The sequence below is a fragment of the Culicoides brevitarsis genome, chromosome 2 (genome assembly GCF_036172545.1).
Source record: "Culicoides brevitarsis isolate CSIRO-B50_1 chromosome 2, AGI_CSIRO_Cbre_v1, whole genome shotgun sequence".
Lineage (NCBI taxonomy): Eukaryota > Metazoa > Arthropoda > Insecta > Diptera > Ceratopogonidae > Culicoides > Culicoides brevitarsis.
The window spans coordinates 17,426,384-17,449,954 of NC_087086.1; the positions used below are offsets into that span (position 1 = coordinate 17,426,384).

Consider the following 23,571-nt stretch of genomic DNA (forward strand, 5'->3'; position numbering starts at 1 on the left):
GAAAATTCTTTTATTTAGCTTTTTTTGCGAAATAATGAGAAAGTAATGTGAAGTGCTGGAAAATTACAGGATTTCAATGCAATTTCATGAGAATTGTTGGTGCTGAGTAGCGGCAAAAAAAAATTGTATTTTTTCTGTGTTAAATGATGCGTGAAGGTCATAAAAAAGTGTCTTTCAGAGCGTGTTAGATGGTTTTACGTAAGAAATTTCGAGAGTTATGAATATTTTTTTTTTTTCTAAATTAGAGGACTAAAAATTTTTTTCTATTAATTTTCTTTAAATTTAATTTTTTTTTTCATAAAAATGTCATTTAATATTTATCATTCAAAAATATCATCTAATGAGATTTTTTTTTTATAAAAAATCTTCAAAATTAATTTTATTTTTTATAAAAAATTTAATTAAATTCAAAAATTATTAAAAAATTATTTTGTCCACAGGAAAAATTAAAATTTTTCATTAAAATAAAAATAATTTAAATTGCTAGCAATTTTTTAAAAATTAATAATTTTAATAATATTGAATAATAATAATAATTTAATTATTAACTTGTAAAAATTCAAAATCCATAAAAAATTGAAAAAAATTGTCCTTGGAAAAAAATTAAAATATTCTATAACAAAAATTAAGGACCTAAAATATAATTTCTTGTTAAAAAAAACTTTTCTGAATAGCTTTTTGAATCAGGTTTCCGCCCGAGGCCTTTCCAGATGATCAAAATTCCCATTAGATTTTGTTAAAATCCTATCAGCAACCTAAATTTTTGTCCATAAATTCTCTTTTGTTACCCCAAAAACCCCCTTTTCTACTCTATAATTGCATCATTTTACCTTTTTTCACTAACTCAACTGCTGTTTTTACAACAATTCCAACTAGTTAAACATAAAAAATAAATTACATAGCATGTGTTTTCTTATTTTTTTTGTTCCTCGTAGCTCCATTTAGCACACACGTAGTTGTGTGCTGGAGCCCAAGTTGTACGCGTGTAGGGAAAAATCAATAATCAATGGATGTGAAATGGAAATGTAGCTACAGAGTTTTCCTTTCGTGTGTCGTGTGCCGAATATGGTGCGAACAAACAGGACACTTTCTGTGCGACGACTGTGTGCCATACAGCTCTATTTCTGTGTGTGAGTGTGTGTGTGTGTGTTGGGGAAACTTATTTGAGGGAGTTATGTAAACATTTTTTCACTACTTTTCTTTCTTTTTCTCTACTTGCGCTAAATTATAAATTATTTTTTACTATTTTTCGTAAGAAATTACTGACAAAAATTCACTTTTTTGCAGAATCACGCACGACAACCTTTCAGACACACTCGCGCCTGTCTGTGAGCGAGAAGGAGAGTGTGTGTAAGGAATTTCCTTGACACACATTTTCCGGGCAATAAATGGGAAAATCCTAACCTTTAAATTTTTTCTTGCTGCAGTTTCACACAAATTTGCACCAATTCTTACCTGATTCGATTTATTACGACGCAAAAGTTGAGTTAATTAGAATCCGGAGAGTTGCTGTAATAATCCTCTTTGCGACTGGATCCAAAAAAAAATTATTCACTTTTTTTTTGTGGTATGTGTGATACAAACTCTTTTTATGTAATCACTTGTTTTTCACCGAATTTTTCGACTGTTTCGTCCACAAATCACTTTTTTCTGCTAAATTTCGCGACAATCGATCAACTTTTCTGCGCTAATTCCGACAAAAGTCGCTTTTTTACGGGATTTGTAATAATTTGTGTAAAAAAATCAACTCGCACGTATTAAATTTGACGAGTGTGTGTGAGTGTCGCGTTAGGCTTTTTGCTGCTCTTTATCTCTCGAAGTGATAAAAAAAATATTTTTTACGCTAATTTTTGAACGTTCTTTCTCTCCGCAATTATATTGGGAATTTCCGTTTCCAATTAAAAAAATAACACTTGGAACTTGTTCTTTTCAATTTCGGCTGTGCACAGAGAATTTTAACAACTTCGACGACTGACGTTTCTAAACTGAACGAAATAGGGAAAAATTTTATTGTGTCAAGTCAATTTTCTTTTTTTTAATAATTTTTTTTGTGTGTAGCTGCGTAGTAAATATATATGACGATGTGCGTCTATGGACATATTTTTGTTACACCAAAAATGAGTGTATTTCAGTGACTGTATTTATAGAAGTAACGTAGACACACACCGGGAACATATGATTATATATATCGAATACGCTGACCCGAGTTTCATCAAAAAATTATCAAATTTCTCTTAAAATTGACAATTTTTCATGAATTTCTGCAAAATATAAATTTTTAATTTTTTCAAAAAATTATCTGGTTATCGTAACTTCGTGCTACGCCCTGTCTATACAAACACACAAAGAACAATCTGATCGGAATCCAGCAATACAATCAATTTTAGTACAAGTGTTTGTCACGAGAGTGCTTTCAAGTAGCGTTTCCATACAGAATACGGAGTTGTACGGAGACTTGATGGCCGTGACATGCGAGAACGAGAACGTTGTTGCGCGACAGAGAGAGAAAAATTAGGGGCACATGACGTCACACTTGTAAATATTGATAATTTGCTTTGTTTGGATGGCATGTCTAGATGATGTCTGGCAATTCAGTTGATTAAACGACGCGAACGAATATAAGCGGGAGTTTGAATGTAGATTTGTTGTTGAAGTCGTTGTTGTTTGTTGAGTTTTTCGTTAGTTAAAGCTGATTTTATTGAATTTTTAATAATTATAACTTTATTATTTTAATAATTTTTTATTAATTTTGCAGGATCAAAATTAAAATTTTTTTGTAAGTTCAATTATTTTTATGTAAAAAAAAATACGGAAAGAAGCGGAATTTGTAAAATTAATCGGAGTTAATTCTAAAGGACGTGGGGACACTTTGGAGTAATTTTGGGACATCAAAATCCCAGAATTTAGTCAATTTAGATCAAGCTCACAGTGATCATTCAAAATGGGCAAGCAGTTGAAGCGGGAAGATGACACCAGTGTTATGGCCGTGATCACTACGCGAAAAATTGTAAAAACTCGAGGGTACGAAGAGGACGAAACACAGCGCGTTGGCGGCAGAAAAAGATGAGAAAGGCGGGTCCGAGAGCGAGGAAGCCAAGGGAAGCCTGAAAGAATGCCAATGTAACCGGCGACTGTCGTCGGATGCACGTGTTGAATGTCACTTTTGTGTCACGAGTCAACAGGTACAAACGTTTATGAAACATTCCGAGTATTTTGTGGAGAAATAAAGTTGCTATCTAAGAAAAATTTATTTTTTGTGTCACCGAAGAACAAAAAGAAAAAAAGGTTTAAAAAATTCAAATTAAAACGCCATTTAATTCAAATTTAATCCATAAACGATTGAATCACTTTGAAAAACAAACAAACTTCCCACAAAAAATATTTAATCGCATTAAAATCTCCTTAACTACAATTAAAACTGCATCCGAATGATAAATTGTATTCACTTTGCACGTTATCGTGCATTTTATTTGCACTTCTTCTATTAATAGCAAAACATTAATAAATCTCACAAGAACAAACAGTAAATTTTTAATTAATTCGCGGTTGCATCGTGACAAGATGCCTCCAGAAGAATTTCGTCAGTTTTGTCAAGTAAGTCCGTTAGGTCTTTAGAAAAAAATTCACTTACCTTGCTGCATTTTCGGGACTTTTGAGGTCAATTTGATATTGAATTGAATTATGTATCATGATGATCTTTTTTTATTGATTTGACCGATTAAAAGGCTTTAATTGATTTAATCGCAATAAATTGGCGTTTAATCGTATTTTTAATCGTTATATTCCTCGTGGAAGTTCTTTTGATTTCTTTTATCACTGATAATCTTATTAACAACAAACAGAATCATTCACGCGTCTTTTATAAGGTAGTTAGAATCACAAAAGATTATACTTTATAACACTTTTGATATCACCTGTGATACGAAATTCAAGGTTAATGAAGAGGATTCCATAGAATTAAAACTTGTTTTACGGAAATTTACAAAGTAATCGCCAAATTATTTATATAAGTCAGCTGAAACTTGATATGTCAAAGTATCACTTTCAATTTTTTTTTTGCAAATAACTGCATTCCAAATTAATCTTTTTTTATTATTTGAAGTGGTTTTAAATTTTTTGTTGATTAATTTTATGTAGATCACTTTTTTTGTTTGATGGGTTTCGATTCATTGAATTCTATTGAATTGTTGCCTTTGTTTGGTCTGCATTTACCGGTCTCTCTGATATGACCATAATCAATTTAAAACACAATTAATGAACGACTTTACTCATCAATGAACGGTCTGCAACTGAAATGTGTGCCAAACGCGCGCCGTCTACAACTGGAATGAATTCAAATGTTTTCTGTTTTGTATGTTTGATGAATAAACAGGGATGGAAATTAAATTTTTTTAATGGGCATTTGAGGTTTTAAACAAAATTCGTGGAGTTCCGTCCCTGAAAAACTTTATTTTCTGACAATATTCCAAAAAATTAATTTGTTGTTTCAAAATTTCATGATATTTGAGCTGAATTTGAAACGATTTTGCTGCCCCTTTGTCGCATTATCAATTAAAGTCCGATTTTTAAAGTTTGCTGATAAATCACGTTCGACACATGAGACAGTTTGGTGATAATATATGAAATTAATCTCATTTCTTTGTGACTTTTTTCTGTTTTTCTATATTTAAATGAGTAAATTGAAAACAACAAATGCACGTATTTCAGATCAGAATTGACGATTATTGGCCGTTAATGGAGTCATGAGTGTTTGTTTGCGTTTTAAGGTGTGTGTGTGGTTCATCTCGAATTGATTTTTTAGAGGTAATTTTTTGTTGTTGACAATTGTTTTGAATTTTGTTTGTTCATTGAATTTTTAAAAACATATTTGCTTGTACTTTGAACTTGATTTATTTGAAAGTTCAGTAAACCTAAATTTGCTGAAATATAAGAGAAAAAAATTAAAAATTGAGTTTTTGATGAAACAAATTTTATTATTTTAAATTTTTTATTATTTTTAATTTAAATTTTGTGTTTTTAATGATATTTTTTTAAATTTTAAAAAATTAAGAATTAAAATTTTCTAAATTAATTTATCAAAAAATATAAATTAAGTTTTTAATTATTTAAATTAATTTATAATTAATAAAAATTATTTAATATAAATATTTGTTGAATTAATTAATAATATTAATTATATTTAATATAATATAAAAAATTTTTGATTTGAGAATAAAAATATTTTTTCCTTAGTTTTTTTTTGTCTAGGCATATTAAATTAAATAGGTATATGAACTTTAGTAAAAATAAGAAATATTTTTTTTTACAAAATTTTATCATAATTATTATTTTTCAAACATTTTGCCATACAAAAATCTTGAATATATTTAAAAAAAAAATTAATTTCTTATTCATTAACAACCAAATTCAAAGAAATAAAGTCACTTTCAAAAAAAATCACCAGATGTCGCTTTTTTAAATTTAAATTTTTCTCCATTTCGAATATCGTTAAATTTTCTTTCAATTAAAATTCACATTAACTTGTAATTGCTTGAAAAATTTTATTTTTTCCTTTTTTTATAAAAAATGATATTTTAGCAAATCCCTTCAGACTCACGCTTGAAAACATAAAATAATTGATTTAACTTAACATCACTTTTTTTGACGTATCATAAAATAATTAAAAGTAACAGAAAACAAAAGAAACTTTTCTTTGATTTTTCCGCTCCAATTCCTAATAATTTTTTTTTCATTATTACATCATACCTACTTTTTGTTATTTTTGTTACGTGTGTCGACGGATGTTAAACAAATAGAAACTAGAATAACAGTAATTGTTCCATATTTTCTCATTTTCCGTTTATCCTCTCTGTGACGACCTATGATTTTTTTTTAATAATAATTCGTTCTCTTTTTGCAAAAGAAGTTTACTGCTTCAGTAAAGATGTTGTCGTCTATGAAAAAAAAGAGGAAAATATGAAAGAAAACAAATATCATGTTGTTACTTTTATTTCCAGTTGATTTTCGTAAAAAGAAGGTGTAAAGAAAAAACGGAGAGAATTTTCTCAGAATTTTTTTTGTATGTTTATTTTCTCATCATATAATTTTCTCGTTTTGAAAGGGAATTCTCTATCAGAAAACTCTCATTATAATTTGTTACGAAGTTTTAATTAATTAAATTATACAATTTTTCTTTGGAATCATGTTATTTTTCTCTTTTTAGTCGTTTTTTTCTTAATCATTTGCGCCGTTGGGCATAGACGCCTTCTACAAATGCGGAAAAAATGCAGAAATGCACCAAGAAATTGCATTTCATTTCTTACTAATAAGTCATTATTATTCTTTAATTAATAACTTTCTTCCGCTCTAGTTATTTGTGATGGCTTAGCTTATTGATGTGACACAACTTTTTATTTTTTCTTTTATAAAAAACATAAAAATACAAAACCAGGCGTCCTCATCTTATATTTTTTTCTTAAAAAGGGCGGAAATTAACTCTTTTCCTCGTTTTAAAGTATAATAATAAAAAATGCTTAAAGGCAGTAAAAAGTTACATTAGAAAAGTTATTAATCTTATCAATTGTTCATCCGTCTAGTCAGTCGATGAGCTGAAAAAATGTAAACAAACGGAAAACGAGGAGACTGAAGTAAACACTTCATTTTTCATTTGAAATCGGAATAAAAAAAAATTTAATGAAGAAAAAGTTTCATAATATTTCTCAATAAAAATAATGAAAAAGTCTCTTGTGCTTTTTTTTTATTCTTGATTAATTACACTTTTGCCCGTCTAACAAATCAATTTGATGCAAAAAAGTAAGAAAATTGCTACAGATCCTGCAATAATGATGAATTTTGTTGAAAATGGCAAATCAAGTTTCTCAGATTCGAGAAATTCTTCCATTATTGTTTCATATTCGCTTGAATTGTAACAAAAATCGTAGTAAAATCCTTCATTAAAGGAGGTTTTGTTATTAATTTTGTTTTTATAAATAATTAATTTCTGTTCTTTGTTTGATATTCGAAAATTTGCATCTGAAAAAGCTTCTTCTGGAATTTTCAAGTCCATTTTAGATGTTGATTTGTCAGCGAAAATCCAAATTCCTCGATGATGTGAGACTTCAAGACATCCATAAATGAGCAAATAACGATTTTTCTTGAATTTTACGGAATATTGTACCTGAAATCCTTTTGCTATTGCGTCATTGCATGAATCATAGTCGTATGTTGGAGTATTTATTGCATAAGCATTTTCATCTGAAAATGTGAATGTTGGTCCTAAGCTCTTTAACGAAGTTTTCTCAACGATTGAAACGTACAATTTGTTGTTGTAATTGCAACTTATTATTCCTCGAATATCGTCAATTTGAGTGAAATTGAAGGAAAATAAAGAGCTCACATTGATTTCTTTAGGAAACGGTAAAAATGCAAAAGGTGTCAATTTCCAATGTTTGTTGTTGTCAAAATTCTTTTTGCATGTAAAATTTGTAGTAGTTTCAAGTTCAAAACATTTTCCTGTAGAAAATTTTGTTTTGTAGAAAATTAAAAGGCAGCAAAATAAAAATGTCGTCCAGCGATGCATCTTTCTGGCGCGATACTGAAGGAAAAAAAATTAAATGCCAATACTGGTTAATCGAATAAAAATTGTTGACGCGTCAAAATCAATTAGGCACCATCCATTGATCGCATCAAATTGCACAATTTATTCAATTATATTTTTTCTATCAACTGGACATCATTAGAGAACCTTGAGTTTGTTGAGAAATATTCTCTTTTTTTATTGATTTTTAAAAATTCTCTGATTTTAGAGTTTTTATTTATTGTTTCAGGTTACAAAATACGATTTTTGTCTAAAAATTTCATATTTAACTTTTTTACAAAAAAATATTTAAAATTCCGCTTTAACTCAAATTCTGCTCTAAAAATTTCTTCAGGACTTTTTGAAAATTTTCGCATGTAAAATTTGTAGTAGTTTCAAGTTCAAAAATTTATTTTTTTTGTTGTTTGAAGGTTTTCCAGCGATGATACTGAAGGAAAAAAAATTAAATTAATTCGACAAAAAAATTTCAGCTGTTTAATCGATAAAAAATTTGCAAAATATACGATTTTTTTTTATTTTTTAAAATTATCAATTTTCACAAATTTGTTTAGAAATATTTTCAAAATTTTCATTTTTGACAATTGACGTGAAAAAATTGAGAAAATAATTCTTTACTTTCAAATAGAAAAAATATTTGAAGAAATTTCTAAATTTGTGATAAAATGTTTTTAACTTCTGTGATCAACATTATCACAAATTTTTTGATCATAAAGCTTTTGATTAATTTTATAATTTTACAATTCTGTAGTAAAAAGTATCACAAATTTTTGAACTTCTGTAAATATTTTTTTAAATTAATAATTTTCTCATCAAATAAAATTACAACAAATTTACCTATAATGTTAATTTTGTCCAATTTTTCGATATCCTCCGATTCAAAGTTCACAAAAATCATCCAAATTCTCGTTTAGTCGAAAATTTCTGTCTGTATGAACGTGAAAAACCAAACTTTTTTTCGTCTCGAATGTCAAATAAAACAAAAACATTTATATTTTCCATGCATGTACTCCCGCAGGCAATTGTGTTTCAGGTAGAACGAAAACATGGAATTCAGGACCATTGTTGATTGTTTTTTTTTGCGTTCGTTTCTCGCAGTTGTGTGCGACGATCTTTATGTCATGTGGAATTTTATTCGATGAATGTTACTAATTTCCAACATATTTTGTACGGAAACATGACCTGAGTCGATGTCGACATTCCGATGGACAGTTACATCTGAGCGCTTCGGTGTGTGTGTGTGTGTCGTATATGCAAACATTGTTGATATGAAATGAAAACATGTCACAATTATTATTGTTATTGGTCTCCTTGGGTTAGTTTTTTTTTGATGCGACATAGTTGTAGTTTTGAACATTTTTCATTTTCGTCCTTTTTTTGTACAAAAATTAAAATGTGAAATTTTTGAGAAATTTTATTATTAACTTTTCAACATTTTTTACCAAATAAAAAATTATGAAGCCTGTCAAGGAAAAAAAAACGACGGATAATTTTTGAAATATCTTATTTATTTTTCTCTGTATAATAATATTTTTTATAATAATATTATTTTATTTCATTAATTTAATTTATTATTTATATTCGCATATTCACTAAATATTTATAGGCTTATTAAATCTACAAGTAAATTCTGATGCAGCAACTACGCTCCTTAAAATACCTTTTTTTACTTTTTTATTTATTTTCTTTTGTGTTTAGTGTATTTTCTGTGATTTATTTTATTTTATGTGTTATTAATTGAATATTTTTTTGTTCTGTTAATCAACTCTACAATCAATTCTCAAACGCGTATCAATATTTTTTTTTATCATAATAATTAATAATTAATTATATTAGATAACTTTTTTTTTGTTTTTACTATTAATTATCGTGTGAAAATTGAAATTGAAAAATATTAGTGGATGAGAGGAGTAAAAAATATTTTTAAAAATAAATAAAAAATATTTTTCACAGAAAAAGGTGAGTTTGGGAGTTTAAAAAGCGCAGGAAGTGTGCCGCCTTTTATAGTTTCTTGTCATGCATAAGGTACTGGTTTTACTTAACTATTGTATTTTTCTTTATTTTTTAATTTTTTTAGTAGTATCTTTTTTTAATAGGTTAGTTTAGTTCAGTTTAGGTGACATCGTCGACGAGTGTTTTTTCTTAATATTTATTTTTTTTAATAAAAAACAAACTTACTACGATTATTTATTTTATTTCTACTGTATTTATTTTTATTTAGTGATTTTTTAACCTTCTAAGTTTTCTCTTGACCTAATTCCTAAGCAATTATTAGTCAATTCTGTAAATTCTTATTTCTTAGGTTTGTTTTTTAAATATTTTTTTATTCAATTTTACAGGCGTTTATTGGCTTCTAATACACTTTTTTATAACTTTTCTCTTAATTATACAAATATGCAATTTTTCGTGTGTCGGTGAATTATTTTTTTTTATACAAGTTTATTATTTAATTAATTTTAATATACATTTTTATTAATAATTTATATTTATTTATATAAAATACAAAAATTGTGATATTTTTTCGGGGAAACAATCACGGATGTTAAAAATTGTCTTCGTAAAACACTTTTATTAATTTGTTTACAAATTTTGAAAAAAACATTTTTCTATACAAATATATTTACAATTTTTTTGGAATTTTATTTATGAATGAACAAAGAAAAATTTTCTGAACATGAAGACATGACAATTTAATAATTTAATGATGACAGATGTATTTTTCTGAATTTTTAACATTAAATTTTATACAAATTTAGCAAAAAAATTGATTTTTCTTTTGTACATATCATAAATTCAACCATCTGTGTGAGCATTTCTTTAACGTTTTTTATGACAAAATGCGACTTTTTTTAAGTAGTTTTCGTTTCACGTGAATATTGATGAGACTTTTTTATAAGAAAAGGAAAAAAAACAAAAGAAATCATTCTTATTTCTTTTTTTTTAATATCAAGGATCAAGCAAAAACATTTAATTTTCCACCGTTTTAAGCATTCAAACATGTTTTTCACTGTTTGTTTTTGCTTTATTACCTTTTTTCTGCCATTTCTTTTTCTTAATATCATTTTATACGTTCACGAGTCACAATAAAAACAGAAGTCTATCAATTTTAAACGTGACGGTATGCAAAAAAACAGCAAAGTGAAAATAAAAAGAAGGAATAATGGTGAATTATCGACCTTGTCTTTGCTGAAAAGTTGTTGGAATTAATGAATGATTCTCAAATAAAAATGGGGTAAAAGAGTCTCTTTTATTACACGTGAAAAATTTTCAATCAATACATTCATTTTGTTTTTTTTTTATGAAAAAAATCGATCATTACTTCAAAAATTAATAAAAATCTTACATTGATACATTTTATTATTATTTATATTATTTAATTATTTTATTTATTAAATAATAATAAAAATCAAAAAAATTTTAAAAACTATTTTCGTCAATTTTCGTTCGTTTCTTTAATAATTTCTTATATGATTTTTTTTCTTGTTCCATAACTTGTTCCATAATTCAATTGATTTACGTTTATTTTATTTATTTATATTTTTTTTTGTATTTAGAGTTTAATATTAGAATGATTGTATTCACTTTGTTCAATTTCTTCTTCTATATTTATATTCTTAGCATTTTTTTCATATTTTTTTAATGATTAATAATAAAAAATTAACATTATTTTAAAAAATCATTAAAATTTACAAAAAAAGTCCCTTACCAAGCTAATGAATATGTCTCATTTTTCATTCTACTTAATTATAAATACGTATTACGATGAAAAAATTAACTCTAGTTTCGCGTGATTGATAAAATTTATGTTTTTCTAACAAATGTTACATTATCATATTGTATATAATATTAATATATAATAATAATAAGTTATAACGTCTACTATATAGTTAATATAATAATTATAATCATATGAATTGATTAAAATGCTTTGCTATTATTTAAATCCTTGCTTACTTAATCCTTAATTAATTCTTAAATTAATATTAAAAATTAGTTATTGAATTGAGTTAAAGCTAGAATTGAAGGGATTTTCACGTTGAAGGACCTGGATTGGTTTTAAACATTTTTTCTTTTATTAATATTATATTTACAATGTTTAATTTTATTTATTTAATTATTTTTTTAAGGAGGGTGGTGGTCATGTGCGGTGAAAGTTGATAATTTTTTTTAAGTATTTACAATTTTTTTTCAATCCTTCTTCTTAGTACGGTTTGTATCCCAAATTTTTTCGTTGTAAAAATAGATGAATTTCTCTAAAGTTTGGTCGATTTGCTTCGTTTCGTTGCCAGCATTCACACATTAGGTCATAAATTTCTCTAGGACAGTTCAAAGGCATCGGCAGGAGTTTCTGTAAGTAAAAAAAAATTTGCATCTAATTAACCTTTTTTCATTCATAATAAATGTACATTAATATAATTTAAAAAGTTAACATGAGAGCATAAATTAAATTTGCATGAATCAATTAAAACCGTATTCGAGTGACAAATGTCTAAAAGTTTTTAAAAGAGGCGGAAGACGTCGTGAAAAAGGGGTGAAGGAATTAAAATATGAATGACATGGCAGAGATATGAGACTTTTTGTACATGTATGACTGACATAATTTTACAACAATTTTAAGTTTTATTTTCTGTCTCGTTTTTAGGATCATTAGGTAATGTTATGAGGAGGGTGGAAAGACGACGTCGACGACGAGAAATTTCGAATCAGAAAATTATTTATGACATATGAATTAGTTATTTATTTTCCAGTTTCTTCATACGTACAACTTCCCATTTAACGAAACTGCTATTTTTAGCGAGGTTGCTGTATAACGATATAAAAGCGAAAAAATGTGCATTGGGGTAAAAATTTCAAAATATCATCTGGGGCAAAAGTTTTAAATGTGTTTTGGGTCAAATTTTTAAAATGTGCATTGGTTCAAAATTTTAAAATGTGAATTGGGCCAAAAATCTTGAATGTGCATTGGGGCAAATATTTTAAATTGTCAACTGGGGCAAATGTCGAGTGTACTTAAATTTTCTTATCAATTATCTTATTTTTTAATTTCATTGAAAAACTTAAAATATGCACTGGGACGAAAAATCCAGTTGTCGATGTTGCTATAACAAATTTTGTTAAATAGGAAGTTGTACGTATTTCCACAAAACGAAGAAAAAACCCTGAGAGTGAGAATATTATTTTGATTACGTTTGCATTTATTTCAAATTTTAATTCATTTCTTATTCATAGACTTCGTGTCTGGCGTATTTCTCTCTCAAAGCATATATTAAAGTTGAATTTGCATATGAAACTTATGTATGTCACCTAAATGTACGAGAAACACACAAATGAAGGCAAGTAAGAAGGATTTATGATGAGGGATTGTTTTTTATTTCACGTACGATGCAACAACGTTCGTTATGAAAATGAATGCCGAATGACATAAATTTTGGATTTAAAGTGATATTGTGTAAATATTGCAAGAAAAGCGAGAATACGGAGCGAAATATGGGTCACAAAAGACGAGATTTATGATTATTTATTAATGATTGCCGGCTGGTGTGAAGAAACTTTTAAAGATGGAGACGTCTTGTTATATTTTACACTTCATCAAATATTCCATTATTTCCTTTACTTTTTTTTACGTTTCTTCGTTAATTATAATTAGATAGAAAAAAAAAGTTTACGTCATATCATTAAATCTTAGCTAATTTTGAGATTTATTCATGAAGCTGGACACAAAAAAAAAATATAATCTTACTTGATAAATATTTAAATAGGAAGAAAATGGAGAATTATGGACCAATTCTAGACTAATTATGGCGAAAAAAGATGCTCCTTAAACCCAAGAGTCCGCATTCGGAGGAAAAACATATCTTTGATTGCCTACTTTACGTGTCTTGACGACTAAGTTGATGGTTTTCTCGACACACATTTGCAAATATTGTGTCGGCTAGGCGAAAAAACAATAAACTCAAGTCGATTAACTAACGTGGAATGGATCGTAAAACGTTCGCCGGAGCACTTGCGCTAAATTGATATTAGAATGGGTCACGTACCACACGGAAAGCAGCAGTAAAGTTGGGAAAAGAGGTCAAAAAATGATCTGAATTTTTTGTGAAACTCATTTTTTTCAGAAAATAACTGCTGATTTTTTGTTCAATTCCCTGTAATCGCATTAGTGGCAGCAAAACATCAACTCGACGGTTAAACAGATTTGTTGCGGCGCTCGTTCGCAAAGTCAAGCATAAACTTTTTAAAGGTCGTACATCACAATTAAGTGCAAGAATAATGGTGTGAGTCGAGTTCTATTTTTAATGCTTTTAGTTTCTCCTTTTTGCGAACAATAGAAGGCAGCAGCAGCAGCAAAAGTTGTGTAATAGAAAATAATTGCCTGTAATGTTATACTCTTTTTTTTATTGCACGTGGTTCGTGACCCAATAACAATAATAATAATCTGGAGTTATGTCTTTAATTCTCGTTGCAAATTTAAATTTTTTTACTTACGTATTTCTTGTCATCCTGATACATGTGCCTGATGTTCTCGATCACCTTGTCGTCAGTCAAATGTTCGTAGGGCTGTTCGCGCGCGAACGTTAGGATCTCCCAAAGTGTCACAGCGAATGACCACACGTCGGATTTTGATGTGAATTTGCCCTAAAATTAAAAAAAAATTAATTAAAAATTATTTCATGATTTTTTTTAAAATGATAAACAAAAATATATTTTTTAATAAAAAATAAAAATAAAAGGTATAAATTAAATAATAATAAAATTTAATATTTTTTTAAATTCTGAAGAAAAAAATTAAATTTTTGTAAAAAGTTTTTTAGTTTCTTATTATACTGAAGGTTTTTTGTTCAAAAAAAAAAAAAAATAAAATAAAATAAATAAGAAATAAAATAAAACAAAACAAAACAAAATAAAATAAAATAAAATAAAATAAAATAAAATAAAATAAAAATAAATTTAATAATAATATAATAATTAATTAATTTTAATTAAAAAAAAAGAAAAAAAACTTGATCATTTTACGAAAAAAACTTTACTTTTTTTTTAGAATTTTTGTTACAAAAAAATAAAATAAAAAAAAATTAATAAATTAAATTAATTAAATTGTTTAAATAATTTGATATTCATAATTTAAATAGGTAAATAAATAATTTTTTTAAAAAATTTGAGCATTTGAACTAAAAACTTTAATTTTTCTACAATTTTTGTTAAAAAAAAAGACAAATTTATTTTTTTTTACTTGAAAAAGTTAAAATTCTTAAAATTTCGACAATTTTTAACAATAATTAAAAATATTTAATTTTTTATGAGGAAAAAATCTTACCATTAGGACACTCTCCCAAGCCATCCATCGAATCGGCATGGGTTGTGATTGTCTGCCAGCACCTTCAAGATGACAGTAATCCGCGGGATATGCAATACGATTTATCACAGTTCCAAGTGCTAATATTTTAACATCCAATTGTGGTCCAATTACACAATTCCTGCAAGAAAAAATAAAACAAAAATTTTCTTAATAAAATTTTTTCAATTTTTTTTATCGAATTACGACTCATTTACGATTAAAACTAGAAAAATATTCGAAAAAACAATTAAATTTGAATTTATTGCCAATAAACTCCGTTCAATGCTCTTTTTTCAATACTTTTATTTCCTTTTTTGCAAATAGTACCTGTCGTGCTGTCAATTTGCTCGGAAGAATTGATGGATCGTAAATTTTTTTTTGGCAGACAAGCAAGAAAACAAGTACTTCTTTAAAATGAAAAACATTACGAACAAATCGATTCAATTTTATTATTTTTTACATTTTATTGCACATCTTTGCTTGTAATAATAAAAATAATAATTTTTATTGCTCTTCTCCTGTCAGAAATTGAGTGTTTTTGAGTCGACTCATACAATGTTCAAAGAAGAAGGAGAAAAATAATAAATATTTAAAAAAAAGTAGACATTAAAAAAGAAGACAAACATCTTATGTCTCAGAAGTTGCAAGAAGGAATAAAATCCAAAAATATATAAAATTTTTATTTTCCTGTTTGTTTTGAACGGGAGAGAAAATGTTGATGGGTCTGGATTTTATGAGACTAACAACCATAAATCGATGTAAAAATATGAAAAAAATCAATATTTTTCATTTTTTTTGCCTTGAAATTCCATATAAAAAATTAAAAATTTAAATATGGGACAAAATTTCACTAAAAATCAACAAATCCTGCAAAAATCAACATTAAAATTGTGTCAGTAGCTCACTTAGTCAAACATTTCAATGCAAAATTCGTATTTTTTTTCTCTACTGCCATTATTTGTCTAAATATTTGTTTTACTTTTATATTCAAACTTGATGCCTGTAATTACTCTACTAACGTGCATAATGAAAAAACTTGCATCATTCAGCAGCGAGATTAAATTGAAATGAATTCGAAATGAGAGAACGGATTTGTGTGTGTGTGAATGACTGAAATGAATGGAAAATGAGCACAATGACGGATGAGGAGATAGAAAAAAAAACAATACAATGCATAATTAAAGATCTTTTTATGCAGAAAATGAGGCATTTAACGGCTCCTGTTTTTATTGGAAAACTTTTTTTTTATTTTATTTTTGTAAATAAAGAGTGAAGTGATTAAATTTCGAATGATACGATGGATGGAGGTGACTTGTTTTTCACAAAAAATATTTTTTTTAAATCATCGCAAAAAAATCTAAACACTTAATAAGGTTCATAATGAAGCGCAGTTGGTTTCAAGTCTGCTAAAGGCAAAGAAGGATCCCTTTTCAATTAACCTCAATTCACCTTTTTCCCTTTTTCGAACATTTCTTCGCCAAAATTCGAGGAAAGGAACTAACGAGGCGTCATAAAATTTCAAATTCCAGCCACATGTCAACCAATAAAATTCCAAAAGCGAAAATTAAAACAATTTTCCGTCACAAATAACTTTAATTATCTTGGCATTTGTCGCGGCGCGCCATCCTTGTTATATACAGAGGAGTTTGCTTTTCAAAAACAAAAACAAATTGTCACAAATTTTCATATTAAAATTAGAGCTACTAGTTGTATACACAATTAATGTCAAATATCATTAGTCACGGCAAATAATTTGTCAACTAATTAAATAAATTTTCTCGGGAATTTTTTGAGAGTTGCGCGTAAACTGGGAAGTAGAGGGGGGAGAGGTAATCACTTATAAATTAATACAAATCACGATAGTTTGGGAAAATTCAATTGATTAACAAGGAAATTAATTAATTAAACACAAATTTAGTGAAATTTTGTCACTCATAAAAGCATGTCGAGAAAAAAATTAAAATTATCATAATTTTCTCACACTTGTTCCACTCCCAGCGCACATTAGTGAGTAAAAAACATCAAGCAGGCAACCTAATTAAATATTCTCTTTTATTTTAGTATCTCGTAAAGCACATCAAAAAAGCGGTAGTTTACATAATTTTACCGTATTTTAACATATTCAAGCCTGTTTTGACTCTTAGTCGCAGCCATCACAGGGATAATCCTCCTTTTTTTCCTTCTTGCGTGCCAGAATGTTAGAAAAATGCCAAAGGAGCAATCCTCCAACTGAAAAGTTAATCTTTCTAAAACAAATCTTTTGTCATGTAAAATTTTGTGCGTTGGCATTAGAGAGCAGCACGAGACAAACACAAAGGGGAAATGTGATAATCCACGTTCTTGTATGCAAAAGTAGGTTGTCAAGCAGCAAGGTAGGAGCAAAATACAAAAAAGGATTATTAGGAAACAAGTTATTTAATCCCGGTGATGTCTAAACTAATTACGAGCCTCATTTGTTATTATTTTGTAAGTTGAATTCGAGATGCTTAAAGAAATTTTTGGTCATTTTTTACGAAATTTTTTTTACCGCATTTCGAAGAAAAAATGCGGTATGAAACTCGAATGGTCGTCCGTGAGCCCTATGAAAATTTTTTTAGAGGACCCTGCAGGTAAATGGGTAGTTTTTTGAATGTTGAGGTGTATGCATTTTAATTGGAAAAGTCTACAGACGATAAGGAGTTCGAAATGAGGAGTATGAAATTGTAAAATGAGGAGTATGAAATTGTAAAACGAGGAGTATTAAATTGTGAAGTGAGGAGTACAAAAAAGCTTAGGCATGTAATATCGCTCATTAGACGACTACTTTCTCTATTTTTTTTTGTAATATCGACAAAAATGCACTTCAACACTCTCAATCAGATTATTTTCATCAGATTTAAATAAATTAATGGCAACTTCACTTTTTTTTTGTCCACAGTCACTTTTGGGTGATAATGATAGCTCGTTTTTTCGTTCATTTAATTTATTTATTATACATTTGGCGAATGGCAACGTCGTTGATGACAGCGGATGAGCTGGCTCAGCAACAGAAGCGACCGAAAAAATGGCATATGGTGCATCGCTTGTTACAAAAACGCATTAAAACCCGTTTTTTTTCGTTTTTTTCTGCATGAGACGAGGAAAGGATCATCAGACAGCGAATTTTTCTGGGAAAATGAACAAAATATGCAACAAAGCAACACAAAAATTGATGATTCGATTGGCGATTGGGATGAAAAAGTGCATTTAAATTGATACAGACACGCACAAAAAACTGGCTGATTGGCGGATTGTACGTTTTTTCTGTTGATTCAGTGGATTTTCTGTATGAAATTCAAAAAGTTTCGAAGTAAAAATTATTATTTTACACACACAGACACTTGGTGCAGACAAAAATGACAACGACGAAGCCATGAAAGAGTTTCTCACTCGTGTTTTAAATAAAATTCATTGTGGAAAAAGTTTTCCTGATTATTATTACTTAAAACTATCATTGCTTCTGCTCATTGTTTGTCTTCATCGCAAGCGGCAGTACGTTCAGATTATTTACAGATTCATTGGAAAAGTTTTGTCATTTGCGAACGCACTCATTGCCGAAGCTACTAAGCTTGCCGGGGAAGTTAGTAAGCAACAACAATACATGTCAGAGTGAAAAGTACTCATAAAACTATTCAAATAAACGATTGTAAAATGAACCATCTGGTATTTTATCAATTTTATCACTGCTCGTATGTCAAGTAATACGAAATTTCTATTAAAATCGGGTGGGTTTGCAAACTATTTCTGCACAAAACTTTCCAAGTTAATGTGTGTTTTTGTGTCAAAAAATAAAATGTGAGTTTTAGAATTCCAAAGTCGGTTGGTAAATTTTTTTTTCGGACAAACCACGAACGGAATTCAATTATGTATGAAGCCATCATACAAAGAAAATGCAAATCGTGTGTAAATTTCTTGTAAGCGACACACACACACATGCCACATTATTCCAAACGATTAGGCAATCAATAATTCAAATTTAAATTGCATCTTCCATTCCCTTTGCTTCTTCGCCCTATCTGCCTTTGCATAATCTGTGCTATTTATGTACTTAGGTAGTTCGGAGTAGGCAACAGCAGGAGAGAGAAGGAGCATGCAATTGTAAATGAGTTGAAGATGATAAAAGCATACAAGAAACAAATCGACAGACAAAATATTTACATTAAATCGAAATTTGACTGAAACCACATCATTTACATTGGAGAACTACATTTATTGTTATTGGAGAGGGGGACGTTTAGAGTGGGTTTTGTCACATAAAAAAATATGAAAAAATCAAGATTTTAGGAGAAGAAAAATAAAAATTACGAATTAGGGTATTTTATAAAAAAAAGACGTTAGATGGCGCTTTAAGAATAAATTTTGACGATAGATGGCACTTTTGTAAGGATTCTTTCTTTACTTTTTGGATTTGATTTGAAAGTTTTTTAATAAAAGATCTTTAAAATTTAAGGATCTAATCGAAATATATTTATTTCTTCGGATATAAGACGTTAGATGGCGCTTAGTGATTAAATTGAGTGACGATATATTGGACTATTAAACATATTGTTCTCTGATCTTTGGAATTAATTTGAAAGTTGATCATAAAAAGCACTTTTAAATTTTAAAATTTACTGAAAAATTTAGTCTGTTTAAGCAAATTAGACGCTAGATGGCGCTTTAACATTACATTTCGATGATCTGAAGGTATTTGACTTTTTAAACAGTTTCGTTTTTTAAGTTTTTTTAAACTTTTTTTAAAGTTATCATAACAAATTCTCTCAAAATATTACTTTATGTTCATAAAATAGACGATAGATGTCACTTTTGAAGGAAAATATCTATAAAAATTGATTAAAAAGAATCTTTTTTGTAGAATTTTTTTACAAACATCCTTCAGTAATAAAAAATTTCACTTTTTATATTACACAGATTAAAAAAAATTGATCAAAGCTTGATCTCGTGTAAAAAATTACTCTCTAGATGGCGCTTTAAAACTCAAAAAATACGTTCCTCTCTAATTTCAACCACATTTTTGTGCATTCCGCACCCGATTCCGGCACAGACACACAAAAATCAAATACAGACATCATCAATTGCATTTCAATAAGAACCCCAAACTGTGCACTGTGTCGCTTACTTTCGCCGTAGAGCAAACACAGTGCAAATTGGTCCGTAGCTCAAATTGCATTTAAGGCACAATTAAACATGAAAGACAAACAAATTTTATCTGTTAGCTATTCAACTATTGCAACGATGGCACCTACCTATTCAGATATCAAGAGATAGAGAGAGAGAGCAACTCCTCCGTTTCCTTTTTGCCTTTCAGCAAACATTTTCGTGCAAATCATCTTTGTTTGCAGCACTCACAATTCCGAAATTTAACCAATTTTCCGACAAATAACAGGGAGGAGGAACATAATCAAAATAATTACTTTGTTTGTGTAACTGGATAGATGATGAGTTAATGTTTTTTGCTCTCTTACAGAATTGTAGACAGAACCGTGGTTTGTCTGTGCCTACAAGAGTAATGGGGTTCAGGTTTGAATTTCACGAAGAGAGAAAAAAAGTTTTTTCGTTTTAAAAACCGTAAAATGTAATTTTAAACTGCAGCCTTGAGAGTACAAATTTATTATATTTGAATAGTTTCTTCTTCTCGTTTTTAGATCAGGTGAATGCATATTCGTTCATTCAAGCAAGTTTGGTAGGCAGAACAAACCAAATACACAAACAAGACGAAGATAGACAAACACACAACATTTGAAAACTTTTAATAAATTTATGTGCAAATTTACAGTCGGCTTTGATATTCCAATTTTGCCAGCATTGTGTCTCTGTGTGTGTGTGTTTGAGAGAGACGGAGCAATAAATGAAACGCAGAGTTATTTGCAAAAGCAAGACGAAGCTAATTTCGAACATTTAATGCATCTTTCTTTGAAATTGCAATTTGTATGTTTTCCTTGAAGGAAGACACGAAGCAATGTGTGGTAAAAGTAATTATTGTGACATTTGATGGACAAAGACAAACGGAGAAAATTTTCCCAGAGTTACAAGAAATACTCTTTCGCACCCACCCCAAAGCACAAAACCACATAAACTCGATTAAATTTCACTTCGTCTTTGATGTTTTGTTATAATTTAACATGATTTTGATGATATACGCAGCATTTTGTAGGCCAATAATGTCTCTTCATCTTCTTCTACTTCGTGCGTTTGTCACAAAAGGAAACCAATTAATTCCTGCCTGAAGGATTGTCAGAGAAAACGACGAGAGACTTATAATTTTCCGAAAAGGAAATTCGATTAGAACATTGTCTCCTCTTGCTGTCAATGTTTTTTTGAGTTTGCCTCTGAGGACTGTAACTCGACACAGTTACCTTCTTTCAAGGGAAAATTCAACGCAAAAAAAAAATGTTGAATGCAAATGAGCGTAAAAAATGAATAATTTGCACTCCCAGGAAAATGAGAGGAAAAAGTGACACATTGCTAATTATTATGCTTTTGTCGCGCGTTTTCCCAGGCATTTAATTTTTTTTCACAGGAGGAGCGTTCAGGGAAAAATGGGTAAAAAGCAAACTAGTGGCTTAATAATATTATTTTTCATTTCATGTCCCTCGCAGGCAGACTTTTCTCTCTCTCTTTCTTCTTTATAATAATTATTTGTTGTTATTCTTCGTCAGTTTCTCGGTAGCTGCTTTCAAACGAAGAAAAGTAATTGTTGTAAAAAAAAAAATGGAAAATTGCTCGAGGAAACACAAGCTTTTTTCGCACTATTTTTGTAAGACGTCATTATTATTGTCGGTTGTGATAATTTTTGCTCCGAAAATAACAAAAGGAATTTTATTTTAAAATAATATTGTTGGAAAAAGTAATTATTTCTTTTTAAAAAATATTTTTTTTTTTAAATTAATGATTTTTTTGTTTAAAAATTAATTTCAAGAATTAAATTATCCGCAAAGAGAAAAATTTTAATTTTAAACTTTTTTTTTAATTTTTTTTTATAATAAAATTTTAGAAGAAATAATTAATTAGTAATTAAAAATATTATTATTTTTTGTTTTTTGTAAATTAATGATTTTTTTTTGTTTGAAAAATAAATTTTCAGAATTAAATTTAAAGGAAAAATTTTTTTAAACGAATTTAGTTAAAATTAATTTTAGAAAAAATATTTTTTTCTAAAGAAATTATTTATTTTTTAATACATTTCTCGTAATAAAATAAATATTTTTGTTAATAAAATTTTATTTAAAAAAATTCAAAAAAATAAAATAAAATAAATTAATAAAAATTTAAAAAATATTGTAAAATACATAAAATATAATAAAATTTTCTTTTTTACAACTGATTTAATTTAACTGAAAAATTCATTGATTTTCAAAAGAAAAAAAAATGAAAATTGTGGATTAAATCGATCGTAATATGGAAAATTGTCCATTAAATGTTCAATAACAACTAAATCTCGAAACATTTTGCTTCACTTCTCATTTTCAAGACCTAAAAATGTCGATTTCTGACCAAATCAAGTAAAATTCACGCTCGAATTTGCTCGCATTTAACAGAAAATCAATAACTTGCAATGCAAACACACATGCAAAGCACATAATTGCACATAACACTCCTCTTCTCTACATTTTGCAACATTTCCTGACTGCCAAGTAATCATTTTCTCTCTACGTACTCGACCGACATTACTGTTCGAAATATAGGGAAAATGCAAAAATTTACTTGAAAATCGCCGAGATATGCAAAAATCTTCCATTTCACTTGGTACACAGCTTGAATGTCGGCTCGAAATCAACAGATCGACGTTAGCTACTAAATTATTAAAATTTGTTCCTCGTTCTGCCATGCCATCGGCTCGCTCTTCACTTGCATAGTTAATGTTGTTTCTGACAAAACTGCATCATTTTGTACATTCAATATTAATGATCCAAAAATGTTCCGGCAGTAAACGAGAGAGAATGAGAGAACGAGGTACCGAAAGTATTGTATTTAATGATGTGAAACCTGATCTGAAAATTTTTGATAGACAGGAGTGCTTCTGTACTTTTGTTTACTTGCATCATTATGGAAAATCCTCCAACGGCAAAACGTCACCTGATGAGATGCAGACAGACAGTAAACTCTTTGAATTCGAGATGAATGACGTTGCGACGTGAATTTTGATGCAAATATTAAAATTCCCTGCAGGTTTAAATCCGGCGCCTCGTGCAAATTTAATTAAGTCTCTTGTGCAAATTTTTCTTCTGTGGCAGCAGCTACGAAAGATCAAAACAGCGCGCCAGTAGAGACGTCAAACTGTGTGCAACGAATTTCTGTAATTCAATCCTTTTGTATCGGGAAAAATCTTTGTTTGCAACGTCATGCCATCATAATTACACACAGAGAAAACGTCGAAAGTTTTGCGTGGCTCTTAATTGAGGGAAAATTTCGCCTAAAAACTGAATTTGAAACCAAGTCGACCGTTAACTACAAGCCAACATTCACCCACACACTCACCCGAACGCAACTCGCTGATTTAGAAACAAATTAAATCATTTTCTCATCTAACTTGTACGAAAATTTTCCCTCAGCAGCTTTTTTTTTGTTATTCGCTCACTCTCAAATTATCGTACAACAAGTGAGGGGGCAAGGGGATAAATCGCAAATTTGCAATTTTGGAAAA

The 23,571-nt window shown here is 28.5% G+C and overlaps 2 protein-coding genes across 5 annotated transcripts in view; both read right to left on the minus strand.

The window, feature by feature from the left end:
- Window positions 1-4,272, minus strand: part of LOC134832916 (protein NDRG3) — a 39,736-nt gene extending 35,464 nt beyond the window's left edge. The window contains exon 1 of one of the 3 annotated variants that reach the window (XM_063847133.1): window positions 1,456-2,053. Coding sequence is in view for 1 of the 3 variants with exons in the window: in XM_063847134.1 (XP_063703204.1) it covers window positions 3,632-3,690 (59 nt within the window). In the remaining 2 variants the exon portion in view is untranslated. Of the gene's footprint in view, window positions 1-1,455; window positions 2,054-3,631 lie in introns of those variants that run through there. The other 2 variants (XM_063847134.1, XM_063847135.1) reach the window with 2 other exon arrangements.
- A 7,343-nt stretch (window positions 4,273-11,615) lies between these two features.
- The window catches only part of LOC134829920 (discoidin domain-containing receptor tyrosine kinase B), a 188,036-nt gene continuing 176,080 nt past the window's right edge, over window positions 11,616-23,571 (minus strand). For both annotated transcript variants that reach the window (XM_063843216.1, XM_063843215.1), the window contains exons 14-16: window positions 14,889-15,048; window positions 14,060-14,209; window positions 11,616-11,921 (exon numbers count right to left, since the gene is read on the minus strand). In XM_063843216.1, coding sequence (XP_063699286.1) covers window positions 11,775-11,921; window positions 14,060-14,209; window positions 14,889-15,048 — 457 coding nt within the window. In that variant the 3' untranslated portion in view covers window positions 11,616-11,774. The remainder of the gene's footprint in view (window positions 11,922-14,059; window positions 14,210-14,888; window positions 15,049-23,571) is intronic.